This window comes from Bacillus rossius, chromosome 13 (genome assembly GCF_032445375.1).
Source record: "Bacillus rossius redtenbacheri isolate Brsri chromosome 13, Brsri_v3, whole genome shotgun sequence".
NCBI lineage: Eukaryota > Metazoa > Arthropoda > Insecta > Phasmatodea > Bacillidae > Bacillus > Bacillus rossius.
In genome coordinates, this window is record NC_086340.1 from 40,153,456 (window position 1) to 40,169,328 (window position 15,873).

At 46.4% G+C, this 15,873-nt stretch overlaps 1 protein-coding gene across 2 annotated transcripts in view; it reads right to left on the reverse strand.

The window, feature by feature from the left end:
• Nucleotides 1–8,394: 8,394 nt before the first annotated feature.
• Nucleotides 8,395–15,873, reverse strand: part of LOC134538462 (uncharacterized) — a 38,805-nt gene continuing 31,326 nt past the window's right edge. For both annotated transcript variants that reach the window (XM_063379793.1, XM_063379794.1), the window contains 2 exons: nucleotides 9,994–10,092; nucleotides 8,395–8,712 (listed from right to left, as the gene is read on the reverse strand). In XM_063379793.1, the coding sequence (XP_063235863.1) occupies nucleotides 8,531–8,712; nucleotides 9,994–10,092 (281 nt within the window). In that variant the 3' untranslated portion in view covers nucleotides 8,395–8,530. The remainder of the gene's footprint in view (nucleotides 8,713–9,993; nucleotides 10,093–15,873) is intronic.

Here is a 15,873-nt window from a genome sequence, read left to right on the forward strand (position 1 = left end):
TTCGTCCCTTCTACGAATTGAAAGTTATTAATATTATATTTAAGAATTATTATGTTTGAATTTTTACGTCACACCAGCGACTGTTCGTCTCTTGTCGGATTGCTCTGGTGGTGTTAATGACGCAACACAAGGTTTGAATAATTATGTCATAAGGTCTGATTGATTGATTCAGGCAGAAGGCCGCCAGGGGAACACTCACACGCGTATTTATGTAGTTACACACGTGAGTGCCCGGGCACTCCTACGTCGCACTTTCGTTGACCAACTTCAAATAAATACGTAACACTGTTTAATAATCTATGTTTGTTTTTTAACGTGGTTGGTTTTAATGACGGTCTGTTTATTTTTTGGGGGGGGGGGGGGGGGGGGGGGGTTCTACCTTGGTTGCTGGTGGCTCGCCTGACTCGGGTGGGCCATGGCTAGGGGCGCGTTCCGTTAGCGGGGGTGAATACTGGCGGTTGCTGCTCGGGCTTTAGGGTGGCCTTCGGTCGGACGACGTCAGTTACAAATAGCCTCGTTGTTCTGTATTTTATAAATGAGGTCTTCAGTGTTTACTCTTTCTTCTATTAATTTAGTAATAGAACGGTTCACATCAACACGATGTGCCATGGTTCGGTCACTTCGCAACTATGGGAACGGCAGACGCCACTCGCCAGTCGCGCCGACCAGTCGTCTCGTGTGAAAACGTGTATCTGATTACATGTTTCATATCCAGTTACGGCAACTGCAGTTGCGGCGATCAGTTGCGATAGTGAGCAACTGCAAGCGACTGTCGCCTGCTCGAGCGACTGCAGTCGCCTCGTGTGAACGTTATCATACAAAACAATGCTCCACTAAAAGTTGCGGAGATCAGTCGCCTCATGTGAAAGGAGCCTGAGCTCTTCTAGTGTGCCACTAGAAGCCAGCATCTAGTGCAAAAGTATAGTGAACTGTGGTGTGCTTGTAATTGTGTATGATTGTGCGAAGTCATAATTAGTTATATTTAAGACCATTTATGTTGATGATAAAACATTGTCTTTTATTATTTACTTATTAACGTTTTGGCCGTATCATTCATTCGTTCGTAGCATTGCACTGAGTTGAACTGCGCTGCATTTAATGTGCATTCTGGTTGCACGCACTGACGTACATGCACTGTCAAGGAGACTGTGCAACTTAGCGACCTGTGCTGATCGAAGGATCACCGACGTTTTTCGTCAGTGGTAACTATCGCCGTCGGTACTTGCCTTTTCCGAGGTCATTCGCTAGCTCTAGTTAGCCCCTCTCTGTGAATTTTGTTTCGCCTCAATGCGTAGAACTGACATAGCTCGCCATGGCTCCGGAAATTGGTGAAAGTGGCTGACCTTCGCATTCTGTCAGCAAGAGAACAAGTCGTCATCCTCGTCATAGCTCAACTACACCAGCCTGCCCCACCGAGACTCAAACAAGCCCCACGTGATGCCGCAACAACTCATAAGGAGTTACGTACTCATCAGGTTACTCGCACTTGGTAAGCATCCGATTCGAACAGGCCATGCTAACCCGACTTGTCTACTCGGCTATACTCTGGATTTCTTGCACTCGCTGAGTCTTTGAGTTATTCGCTTGTCCAGGGATTCGAACCAGTCAAATAATTTGACATGCCTCGCCTCGCTTACACCCTACTCTCATTCGGTTACTCATATTCTCAAATCAACTCGACAAGTGAGTATTCACTCGACAACACTTGACTTGAACCTATGACCCTTGGCCCTGTACGTCACGCAAACACTTCAGCTGTAGTTCCTGGTGACAGGACTTACCTTCATGCTGACATCCGATGGCCGGCGGGGCATCTTGGCTGAGGTAAAGCTTTGCAGGTTCCCTCTCATAGGGCCAGTATCGTCTCTTGGCATGTCGGAATCCGTCTCTCTCGTCTCTATGTTGTTTATACCCTCCCAGGGACAATTATCATTATTATCCAGAATATTCTTTACTCTTTTGGTTGGTGTTCAAAAGTCATAAACAGAGGGCGATACTGCCGGGCCTGCATCACAGTCAAATGAATGAGAGTATTCCTCCTCCATCTGGCCCAAGCTCCACAGGTTGTCTAACCAGCAGGTGAAGCCTGACTGTCTTCGCAGTTCAGAGCACAGCGTGTTGCATCAAATCAGGAATTAAACATTACTCTTCTTGTATGAGGCAGTTTATAAAATGTGACGAGGTGCAAGAGAACACCCGTTACAAGCTGCACAAAATGAAGCTAAAACAATATATTACAGCAGCAGTGATATTATTATCAAACAGTTAATTCAAACGGGGGGAGGGGGCGGGGGAATATGTTCGGTTCAATGAATGGATATTACGAAGACAAATGTTTGGTGCATATTAGTTAATGACAGAAATATATTAGACCCTGCTCAATTTAGAAAACTTTTTAAGAATGACTCCCTCCACATTCAAAGAGCCTTTAAGAAATGTAAGCCTCTTAAGATTTATGAAACCTAAAAGATTGCAGGTGGCTTTTACAGTACAAGGTACATCAGGTAAGAAACAAATCTGTTACAGGCACAGAAAAGCCACTTTAACTATAAATAATAATAAAAAAGTTTTGTTGTTCATTGCACTGGTTTGGGCAGTATCAAAGCCCAGGTCCCAGTACCGACCACCACGTGCTGCTCTAGCGGAACACATCTGCTGGCAAACCTGCAGCGTCAAAGTGTTAATAAGCTGGGCTGTTAGTTTGTTTAGGTTAATGTTGTGGAGGAAGGAAGAGGGCGTAAATAAGGTTTTTTTTTGTAAAAGCCATCAAGACAAACTGGCACTGAGATATTTTACATTTGGTTGTTGTGACATCACTTCCCACCTGCTCACGAAAGGAGCATCCCTAGACTACCGGCTTCACTCCAGCTAGGGCCAATGTTGAAGACGGATCCTGTCACAGGGAGCTCCAGCATTTATTTTGTATAGGATGATCCTTAGTTTCAATTGTTAGCTATCCTTTGTAAAAACGTTTGTTTTTGAGCTTCTTGAGTGCCCCGACATTTTGGAACAGGGGACCTAATCCCTTCCTCCGGTGAGAAACCCTCGCTCTGTGTGGCACATGGACTGGCAGTTTATGTAAGGCACCGACCGACTCTGAACTTTTGTTTTATCTAATGACCACAATTGTGTGTTACCAAGGGTTTTTTTTTTTGACTGACAAGTGGTGCCAGTTAAAGATCTCCAAAATTTTCAATGTCACGTAGTGTACTGCTGTAGCAACATTAAAACCAACATCTCTTCCTGCAGAATAAGTAGTCCTTTGATCGATTCCTTTCTTGGCACTGGGTTAGGAGAGACAGGCATAATGTTCTGCCGATGTAGGGGTATGCTTGTGGGCCCAAACACACGAACCATCAAGTTGTGTCCTCTGTTTCCTGTCACTATCATTATCGGTGTGAAGGCATCTCCAGTGGTCAGTGCAGGCTGAACGATCCATGCACTTTACTCCACCGCGGCGGCCTCTCTAACAGGGCTGATGCCAGGCCAAGATGATAATGACTACCTTCAAACTAGTCGTCCGTCAGGGCTCCACGAGAGCTCGAGATGTAGCCTCATTATTTTGCGCCCCTTAACATGAGACGAGAACAATGGTGTTCTATGGCTGGTACAGCATAGGTATGCCAGCTGGGACGATTCAAGCTACCCCACTGCAGGTCACATGACGGTGCTACGTAGCCTCCCCCTTCCCCTACTGATACCCTTCCTGCATCATATTCGTAAAATTTTTCCACCAATATTCCCCACTGCTTTATCATGACATATCAAAGGTTGAGTCATGCAGTGGCGTAGCCAGGATTTGTGTATGGGGGGGGGGGGGGGGGGGGGGGGGTTAAAAAGCATGGTCCCCCCCCTATTAAAGCAGGGGGGGGGGGGGGGGTGGAATTTTTTTTGTTTTTAAGGTGTAAAATACTGCTATTTTAGCAGTTTTCGGTACTTGACTTTAAATATTGTAATGGTAAAAATATTATTAATTTTTTAATAAAAATATTGTTTGAGTGATGAAGTAAGAAATTAATTAAAGATATTTTTATCAATCCAAGTGCCTTGTTTACGTCCACTCAAAATTATAAATCATGCTCGAAGCTCGGCAATACAAAAAAAAAAAAAAAAAAAAAGAAATAAAAAGGGTTGGGTTTCGGCAGAAGTGATCTATTCCTGGAAACAATTAGCTTTAGCTTGAAGAGTTACATGACACCATGTCGTCGTCTCAATTCTATACACACACAGCGATCCTTACACTTTTGGAAGCCTAGTCAACACCTGCTTATAATTACCGGGCTGTTTAAACACAGTAGGTGTAAGATATTTGAAAGCTTGGGACCCGTCACGGCATCACAACCTTATACAGGGTGTCTACCAGATCTAGTAAATTAAATTCCCTGATTTTTCCAGGTTTTCCAGGTCTAAAACTGAATTTTTCCAGGTTTTCTTTAACACAATGTAACCAGTACAACTGTTTACAGTTATATATTATTATTTTTATTATGATTGTAATATTAATTGTATATTCCATGAGCGAATATTATGTATTTAATTGTTTTTATTGTAAAGAGGACAACCAAGGCATAACAAATATGACACATCTTATTACCATAGACGACACACTTTCAACTTCAGGGTCTTCTAAGAATTATTCCTTGGAAACTTTATTCATTTGGTCTTAGTTCGATTCTTTTACACTCCAACATCCACGTTTTTATTTCACTATGCTGCTTATTCTGTTTGCTGATATCGATAGCTCCTTGGTTGCTAGGGACGGCGAGTAAATAGATATTAGGAGGAAGAAGAGAGACGCCATCGCCATCTTGCGGAAAGAAGACGTTTCTCGGGCTGGGGCAAACCAAAGCCTTGGTTGCCGCCCGAGAAATAGAAGATTTCGCGTCATCCGCGATCGTGTCCTGCTTAGAATTCTCCTCTCTAAGAGTTGAGAGAATTGTATCTGGATTAAATAAATCCTAGATAGGGAGTATCGGCGACTACGAGTGCCAACTTCCGCGTCGGTCCCGTTTTCGTCTCGTAGTGGTTCCAGACATCTGAGGGCAGCGCCAGCTGAGATTCGACCACGAAGATTGGTGAGACCAATCCAGAATTAGACCAGACTTTCCAGGACGAGAGGGATGTCGAGTCTTCAGCTGATACCCGGCGACCTCAGCACCTCTGTAGTTCGCTAATTACAGCATTACAGCATCCAGAGTTCCAGTGTAGCAGCAGACCACCTGGAGGTCCTGTGAAGAGAGCCTCAAGCCTCCGACGACGGATAGCTAGACCCGGCAGTATATTCGACGTGTTCTAGTGACGTCATTTGCATCTAATTTCCGACACCTAGATTTGACACCTTGGTTGTTTCTCAATTAACCTCATTTTAAACGTAACTTCACACCAATATTTAAGAACCATTAAAATCATATGTTTTTCAATTATTATTATTTCATTTATATGCAAATTTCCACTATTCACGTAACACCACTAAATTTCCTTTTTATAATTACTCTCCATACAGTAACCCAGGGCAGTGACGTGCTAGCTGGACTATCAGTCTGGGCAGACCATCCAGCAGTAGCGGTCCTGGTATTTACTGCAACGAGGGTAGGCGCCAAGAACCCCATGAGAACGCAACAATAATTATTTACAGTTGGTCACACAGCAAGGAGATAACTTTCAACAATTATGACATTCCACGAAATTGAAAAAACTGCATAACAATACATTGATGGGTTTCAAAGTATTTCAACTTACTTAAATTAGTAAAAATATTACCTTCTTCTAAACATGGCCAAAGTGAATCAATTGATGGCAAATAAAACAAACATGCTGCTACAAATATTTCACAGACTTACTTTTGCAAAAAACATTAGTAAAAGGAAGCTCCCGTCAATTTCGCAGTGACTCAACTTTTGCGTCTATAGCACTTGCTTCAGAACAAGCCAAATCCAACACTCGAGCCTTCTTAAACTGCAATGCCTTTATCTCCTCTTCAACTCTTCTTTTTTCTGCCTTCTTCTTGTCTGTAGCTTCCTTTTATTTTTGTTTTGTTTGCAGGGCTTCCTTACGCCTACAACTAGCATTTCTTACATACTGTAACATGGAATTGATGATATCAACATGGTCTACACCTCCAGAACGTTGAACAAAGTCGTACACTTGTCTTTGTGCAATCAGTGTTTCTTCCTGCAAGATTTCAGTCAGCAGATTAGAATTCACTGAAAATCATCTTTCCAATGATGCATTTCCATCATCATCCTCACAAACTTTAGAAGGCCTGTTTTGGCAGCTACTGTATGTGCCTTAAGAATGAGCATCCACAAGTGATCAAGGCGCCCATCTTCTCGAGAAAAAGACGAGAACAGTGCTTCAGAATCTTGCGAGGAACATACCAACTGATATGATCACTCAATGTTATCAGCTTCTTGTCCTGATAGCCACCTGTTTTGAAGACAACATTCTAAACTGTACTTCACACGCTGTTTCCTCACACCCGAATTTAAAGCCATAGATGGACATAAGCAGGAAATTCCTTTGGTAAGTTTGTACTTTAGGGGACTTTTGTATTGAAGTTTTTTTACCATAACCTTTCGACAAGTCCTAACATTATTTTTCAGTAACAGGACAGACTTTTCTGGTACTTTCTCTTTCTTGATGGCATGGCGTACTGCATAACCCAACTTGATATTGTTAGCAGTCAATAGATTTTCCTGGTTATCTACATCCAATCGAGATACATTGCGTTTTTCCCTAAAGCTTTTCAGTACCTCTGGTTTCACAAACTTTCCTGCCAAAGCTAATAAAATGTCTACCAGTGAATCATATAGAAAAGGTGCCATGGGTGCTTCACTTTGGAACACTGTAAGAAACAATTCCAGCTCTGATGCCAAAGAGTGGAAGAACGTAAATTTTACTTCTAGAAGAGTATCTTCAAGAGCACTTTCCACTACCTACATTGAAAGACAGATGAAATAGAAACTTCACTAACAAATTTCTTTAGGTGGGGTAACATTTTCATGGCACGCTCAGCAACTTCAGTATTTTCTAACCATCTGATTGCACAACATTTCTTGGGAAAAAGCTCTTATCTAGTTATTCTAATGTAATCTGCCCTCCTTGCAGGTACATGCTTAAACAAAAAGTAACTGTGCCTCAAAAAACTAACGTCCCATTGTGTAGCAGAAATTCCAGTTTTGAAAGCACCATGGACCTATGAAGCCCACAGCTACCAATTTCTAGCAACGATGGCGAATCTTCACCAAAAGTGTCTGTGATATGTATTTTCAAAGCTAACAAAAATGCACAGTTTACGTTGGGGGCATCCATAATTACTTAAAATTAAATGCACCTGTCGGTGTAATCCGAACGTGGGAAGCACATGCCGCAGCACGTACGTCAGCAAGATAACAGACCAGCTTGAACCAGTTTGTATCACATGATTTAACGCCACTTTCGAATCTGATGGTAAATAAAAGAAAATGGACGTGGGAACTGTTCATTATTTGCCATTCAAAAATAAAAATGGGAGGGGATACACTTGGTGCTACGTCAATGCAAGCTGATCAATAAACAAAAAAGTATTGCCAACTACAACCTACCAAACAAAAATTCCCTGATTTTTCCCTGATTACAATATTCCCTGATTTTTCCAGGTTTTCCAGGGTCAGTAGACACCCTGCTTATAGCTTCTGCTCGTGACAGGGGTAGGGAAAAGGAAGGAGAATTGGTAGGACTTGCTTACTATTCCCCTCCAGTGCAGTGGCCGGTGATAGCAGTAAGACACCCAGGCTATTAGATAACCTGCTTTCAGATAAGAAAAAAAAATAATTTGGGCTAAGGGGGGGGGGGGGGGGGTTAGAACCCCTAAACCCCCCCCCCCCTAGCTAAGCCCCTGGAGCCATGCATTTATCTCCCTTCCCCACTATCAGGCATAATTACCCTCGAACCCCTACGTTACTCCACCTCGTTGCTACTATCATAATAACCCTCTCCCCCCTCCAACCACCACCACCTCCTCGCAATTAAATGTACAAGTTTCAAAATCTATCATTAAAATGTCAACCAACAAAAAACTTTTTTAGTTTAGCTCACTGATCAACCATTTTTTTTTTTCAATTATAATATTCCAATTCCAATTGTTGCGTTAGCCTTAATTTAGATATCTCACTATCTCTCTCTTTTTTTTTTATTACAAAAAAGTGCAATTAGATCTACTCTGCTTTTTGCAGACGAAAGTTCTCATTTTTGTTGAAGCATGTCAAAGTAAATAGTTTATTTTTTTTATATATAATTTTATAAAATAATAATAAATAAATATTTTCCAGAAATTTTTTTTGGTCAAAATTTTAAAAAAATCATTCCACAAAGAAACTTCAATAAAAACTTGATAAGACTATAAAACTTCAAAAGGCCACTTATGCAAAACATTTATGTCGTTAAAACAGCAACCCAAAAAGCAAAGTTGTTGGTTACAAATATTTTATATGTTTTTTTTTACAATAGAAAGTTCAAGCAGGTAACAGAATGCTGCAGTTGTAAAAGGCAGCTAGCTGTACTGCAGCGCGCCGGCCCCGGGGGAGTCCACCACGCTGAACACCTGGAAGCCGTCGCCGGAGCCCACGCCGCCCTGCACGACGATGACGCTGGGCAGCGAGGGGACCGCGGGGGACACCACCAGCTCCACCGGCAGCCCGGGGCTCCGCTCCGCAGAGTACCTCACAGGGACACCTGCGCGCCCCACAGGCATCGCCGCTGCCTCACTGCTTCCACACGCTCAGACTAGACTAGACTAGCCACTCACTTGGTGTCCAGCCAACCACGGGCGGATCCCGGATCATGGTCGGGGCAGGGGCAAATTAACTTTCCCAATACAACTACAGTACATTTACAACTGAAATATTTATTACCTTTTATTTGCAGTTCAAAAACATCCTATTATCTATAGCTCTGCAGTAAAATAATACTTCATGGTAAGTAAGGTAAACTATGATAAGGAATTTGGATGAAAATCTGAAAATTATTCAGGTTTCTGGGGGATGCCATGCCGCTATGGACGCCCCTCTGGATCCACCAGTGGTGCCAAACCCTTGTCGCAGGAACGCGACACATTGGCACATGAAACGTGCACAAAATAGAAGTCCAAAAATGTTCAGAATCGGAAAATTTCCAGATACGAGGCAATGTGCTAGGGGTGATACACCAACGATTGTCGTTTGTTCTCGGGGTCAAAGTGATTCGCACTTGATTCACCCCCCAAGAGAATGTGCTTGAGAAAAGCCTCACCCTCACGCTTGGTAGCGGCAACAGATCCTGGCAAAAACTTGCTTCCTTTGCACTTTGTGCTATTGCACCACCTTTTGGTAGCCCAGCATCTTGGTTATGATAAAATACTCCCTTTCCTGGGAAATTTGTAGTTGTGTGACGATCTGAAGCTATTTGATTTGACAGTTAAAGCGCCATTTTGTTGACAACTTTGATAGTCATCACTTTTGATGCGGAGTGGAATCATCCACTATGGGGTTGATCAAAAAGTTGCTGGTACCGTACCAACGTCAACAGTAGTTTCGTCGTGAACAGCTGTAATTCAGCTATGAATTTGGGTAGCCTCGCAACCTTGAACTGTCAAAAACTCAATGACACCTTGCTGCTTCAACCACATCTCCATGTGGATCACCATTATCTTTAGTTTTTCACCAGACCAACGACACCTAGGAAGAAAGGAAACTAAGAGAATCACACAGAGGACACACGTGGTTTTTAAGTACAACAAAAATTTGGAAAATGGATTTAAAAAAAAAGTTACTACCATGGAGGCATTACATACTTTTCAATGAAGCCTCGTAGGTACAATCAAGATTATGACTTTATCTAATTTTATCTGGTGAGTCATTCACACTTAGAATTTCTGATCTTATTACACACTCAATGATAAATTTCTGCACGGTTACTAGCACACAGAAATGCTGCGCAGCATAGGCCTGAGGCAGTAACTGACGCACTTGACTGTACCTTCAGAGCCGTCCTGGAGGATGATGATGTTGCTGGCAGACGCTGCCTGAGGCGGCAGGGCAACACCAGCGCTGGCTCTGGGCTCCAGTGGACCGGGATCTGCAAGTCCACACTACCATGGTCTGATATGGTTTAAGGCAAAGGGACCAACAATAAAATACAAAAACTAATATTATCACCATTAGGTAATCAAAATTTAACAGTATTAATGAAATACATATCTTGAAAATAATAACATACTGAGGGCGTACGGTGTTATGGAGGAAATATCGGAGCGAATTAGTGGGCGCCACCACGTGAGTGGGCACGTGGACCCGGCGAGAGACTCTAACCCAGGGCGTTACGTGGCCCGTGTGCGGCGAGATATTTGGCCCTCTGGATATTGAACACGCCGCTCTCGACCCTACCTAAGCCCGCTCTCAGCGTCGGGCACGCTTCTAACACGCAGTGGGTTCTCAGGGTGTCCCACACGCCGCCGACCAGGTTGGGGTCCCACGTGGTCCCCCAAACACAAAGACACGTAACACAGTTAATTAGTTTACTGTACTCACGATTTATTTCCGTACACGTTCCTTCAATGGTACAACTGATAAAAATGCCCGGGGCACGAATCGGCTTTTAAGTGAGGAGGCGAGCCACGCACGTGGTCGCCTCAAGGCAGCGACACGACCGCCCTCGGCTGGCGGGTGAGATTGACTGGGCTGAGATCATGGTTTGCAGGTGGCAACATGGCGCCCTTCGCGCCGAACACAATGACCGTTACACACTCTGCGATTCCGTGCCCCGGCGAAAGTTAAGTAAATAGTAGATTACATTAATAATTATATAGAAATTACTGGTAATTTAAAATACATTAATGTTTACGTAGTTATTAAGAATTATTCTAAAACATTTCTACCCTCGTTCAAGTCCGTGCCTGTTCGGGTCCGCCTGGGCAACGTCTATAGTTTTATATTTAATTGTAATATTTAAATTGGAGAAACACATGATTCAACTGCAACAAGATACTGGGGCAAAAGAATAAAAGAAAAAGGGTTACAATGTGAATTAATATATTTAGGGGTGCGGCGCACTGCAGCTAGGCGCCCTCTTGCCGGGCTGGAAACACACGCACACACGCACGCACGAGCGGGAGGTTTGAAATGAGACGGTGGTTGGGCGGTGTCATATCGGGCTCAAAGGGGCCGCAGGCCCGGACGACGTCAATTGCCCCCTCCGAAAGTAGGCCGATATGACAGCGCCGTTTGCCAGATGGTTGGGGGGCGTTGCCGGTACTGTTTACGTCGCGCACTCCCACGTGGCAATGTTGATGTTTACGTTTGTGCGGGCAGGTGGCAATGTTGACATGACAGACGGGCGAGCAATGTTTACATGATGGCGGCGAGCGATGTTTACAAAATGACAGTTGAGCAATATTTACACGATGGCGGACGAACAATGTTTACATGATGGCGGCGAGCAATGTTTACAAAATGACAGTTGAGCAATATTTACACTATGGAGGACGATACACACGGACAGAATGGGCGCTGGCTGACTAACCTTGTGGGTGGAGACCCACCAGTTGTCCCGAGCCCCAAATCTACGTCAGCTGCGGCTGCGGCGGCTGCGGCGGCTGCTGCGTGTGACAGCGCGGCGGTGGCCATGGCGCCGGCCGGCAGGGGCGGCGGCGACCAAGGTCAGGCGGCTCGTGGCAGGCGGGCAGCAAGCGCGGGCGGCGCTCGGCACGGCCCGGCTCAGCCTCGCCGACAGGCGTCCGCTTCGCGGCCCGTCGTGACAGACGGGTGACAGGTGTCGAAGTCCGGGTGGTGGTCACGTTCGGTGGTGGGACGGTCGGGCGTCCAGGCGTCGTGGCGTCGACCTGCATCACGACAGGCGGATGCAGGGAGCTCAGGCGACTCTTCACGGTGCGGCGTCCCAATGTTGCCAACTTGCGACATTTTGGTGGCGTCTCGGGCGGCAGGGCACTTGACCGGTGTTCCGGTACTGTGGGATCGGCGTCGGAATCGGGCGTCGTGGCGTCTCGGTCGTTCCAGGCGTCGCGTCAGGTGGGCACGTAGGCGGCGTCAGCGTCGGCATCGCGCGCGTCTGTCTCACTCAGGCAGGTACAACCAGCTGTGCTTCGAAGCCAGGCGGGCACAGCGGGGCGAATCGGGCACAGCGGGGCGAATCCGGGCGGGCACAGAGGAGCGAACCCAGGCGGCGGGGCAGCGCTCAGGCGTCTCGGCGTCATGGCCCTGGGCATCGCGTCGCAAAGCGTCCTGTTTGCGACCGCGCACTCGGTTGGCGGTGACGACGGCATGATGACGTCGAAGCCAGGTGGTGGCGACAAGGTGACACGAAGCGTCGGCGTCGAGTCTGGTGGCGTCCGTGGCGAGTCGTGTGGCGGAGACGATGCAGGTTTCGCCGGAAATGACCTTGGTGGCGTCGGGACGGCGGTTCGGTGCGGTGGCGAGGTCATTCCGGCGTCGGGAGGTGTCTCCGACACGAGGCGGGTGCTGGACGGCGTCGCAGACTGCGGCGGGACGGTCGGCGTCGTGCGTCGCTCGGTTGGCTTCGGCGAGTCAAGCGTCATCATAGTCGGGATGAGTGGCGTCAGGTCGGCGAAACGAGGTCTTGCTGGCGATGATGCGTTTGGACCAGCGTCGGGAGACGTCAGGTCGACGAGAAGTGCCGGGGTTGGCGGCTCCAGGACAGGAGGTGGCGGGAGCGGAATTGTCGGCGTCGGGACGGCGAGCGTCGGAGTCGGGATAAGTGGCGTCGGGTCGACGAAACGCAGTGTGGCAGGCGGTGGCGGGATCGGACTTGTGTCGGGAGACGTCAAGTCGATGAGCGTCGGCACGGCGGGCGTCGGCGTCGGGACGACGGGCGTCTTTGTCAGGGCGGTAGGCGTCGGTATCGTAACGCGTGGCAGTTCGGGTGACGTCAGGACGTACCTTCGTGGTGCAGGTGTCGGCGTCGTGCGTGAGGAGTCGGCTTGGTGCTGCGTCGGCGTTTTCGGCGGCGTCTTTTTCGGCGTGGTTGGCGGCGGCGTGAGCGGCGTCTTTTTCGGCGTGGGTGGCGTCGGCGTGAGTGGCGTCTTTTTCGGCGTGGTTGGCGTCGGCGTTTCGGGAAGCGTCGAGGCGTGTCGTGGAGAATTTTCCGGCGTCTCTGCCTCGTACTGCGCCTGGGTGGCTAGGTAGGCGGTGCATCGTGCGCACGTGAAGGTGAAAAACTTGCGCAGTATTGTCCATTCACGTTCGCCGATACAGCCACGATGCCACAGGCCGGCACATTCCTGGCAGCGGTATCCCTCGCTACTACCTCCGGGACACGACCTAGCTCCGCACTTCGTCACGCCGTGTATGCGGTACTCCGTACAGTAGCCACACTCGTATCCGGCAGCGGTCCTGCCATGCAAGTCCCAACTCGGGCAGGGGAAGTAACAACCGATACATTCATCCGGATACATATCTACGCACGTGGTACTCTCCGCACGAACAGTCCTCACGTTCACGTTTCACGAACTACTCACGAATCCACATCAGTACTGCGGTAACTCACTGCGCTCGGAGTGTGTTGTTGTTGCCAGGAATGCAGCCACCTGGCTGCTCGCTGCGAGTTCTCGGAAGCGCGCGCGCTCGGCTGGTCACGTGGCCGCTCGGTACCGTTGTTTCTCGCGCTCCGGTGCACAACCGCCTAACTCGCGCTAACTCGTGCGGGCCTGGTATTCACGGCACGCTGAATATCCCGCCACACGCTCTTGGGCGCCATTTGAGGGCGTACGGTGTTATGGAGGAAATATCGGAGCGAATTAGTGGGCGCCACCACGTGAGTGGGCACGTGGACCCGACGAGAGACTCTAACCCAGGGCGTTACGTGGCCCGTGTGCGGCGAGATATTTGGCCCTCTGGATATTGAACACGCCGCTCTCGACCCTACCTAAGCCCGCTCTCAGCGTCGGGCACGCTTCTAACACGCAGTGGGTTCTCAGGGCGTCCCACACGCCGCCGACCAGGTTGGGGTCCCACGTGGTCCCCCGAACACAAAGACACGTAACACAGTTAATTAGTTTACTGTACTCACGATTTATTTCCGTACACGTTCCTTCAATGGTACAACTGATAAAAATGCCCGGGGCACGAATCGGCTTTTAAGTGAGGAGGCGAGCCACGCACGTGGTCGCCTCAAGGCAGCGACACGACCGCCCTCGGCTGGCGGGTGAGATTGACTGGGCTGAGATCATGGTTTGCAGGTGGCAACATGGCGCCCTTCGCGCCGAACACAATGACCGTTACACACTCTGCGATTCCGTGCCCCGGCGAAAGTTAAGTAAATAGTAGATTACATTAATAATTATATAGAAATTACTGGTAATTTAAAATACATTAATGTTTACGTAGTTATTAAGAATTATTCTAAAACATTTCTACCCTCGTTCAAGTCCGTGCCTGTTCGGGTCCGCCCGGGCAACGTCTATAGTTTTATATTTAATTGTAATATTTAAATTGGAGAAACACATGATTCAACTGCAACAAGACACTGGGGCAAAAGAATAAAAGAAAAAGGGTTACAATGTGAATTAATATATTTAGGGGTGCGGCGCACTGCAGCTAGGCGCCCTCTTGCCGGGCTGGAAACACACGCACACACGCACGCACGAGCGGGAGGTTTGAAATGAGACGGTGGTTGGGCGGTGTCATATCTGGCTCAAAGGGGCCGCAGACCCGGACGACGTCAATACGATTAAACACTCATTTTATTATCAGATATTCTATTAACAACCTAAATCAACTACTGCATACAAAACATCTTATTATTAGACACAATAAACGAGCACAAATATTGTTGTAATACAAATATTAAAAAGGTTTCACTCCAGTAATTGCACAAACTCCAACTCAGCCAAATGTAAATACAGCAAAACCCCTTATTTGCACTTTTCATGGGGACAAAGTAAAAAAGTGTAAAAAGCGGGAAAGTGTAAATAAAGGGAAAAGTATAAAAAGGAGTACAGTTTACCTTATTTAGAATTTTTTTCCTTTTGTTTAATAGCACATACTACAATGCAGGTACAAACACACTAACAACAAATTTTACTTTAGTATTTAATCCATTATTAATTTACCACATTTGACAAAAATAAAAAAAAGAATGAAAGCCAAAATGTTTTTCTGATTACTTCCTAAAAATAAATTTGAAATTTTCTTCTGCTTGCTTTTTTGGCTGTTCAAGATTATTTGCCTCTCCAAATTATAAATACAGTTGCAACCGGCAGGGTTTATAACAAATACGGGCTACATACACATTGCTCACAGTAAAAATTTTTTTAAGAAAAGGCCGCAAATTGTTGAATATTTACCGTCAATAGCGCGCCAAACGCGGAGAAAGGTCATTGTACTCGGTCAGCTGCTGTAACGACGCGGCGGCGCATGCGCACTCTATGCTCCGCCCAGGCTCATGACGCCATCAGCCGCCAACCAATAGATGCGAGCTTAGCGGAAAAAAATATAAGCTCCACCTCCCGTGTACCAATTTTATCCAGTTCTAATACCAGTTTATTGGTATACGCACCAGTTTTCTCGCTGCCGTGACATGTTCAAGTTTACGTTTATCATGATGTCTTGATACCAATAATTAATTATTTACGATCCCCAGAAATAAATGGTTAGTTTAAAAAATATGGCGTCAACTGTACAACACTTCCCAAATTATAAAAGACGTATAAAACAGTTACCAAGACACCGCTCATTTTATCTTGTGAAGTTTATGTCTCGTACCAGTATTTCGGCTAAGTTGTGACATAAATACAGTATCAGAACTTACAAGCAGCCATGTTTGTACATTCATGAGTTTACGTTTTTCCCTCGTGCATTTTAGATTGTCTCCTGCTATAATTAC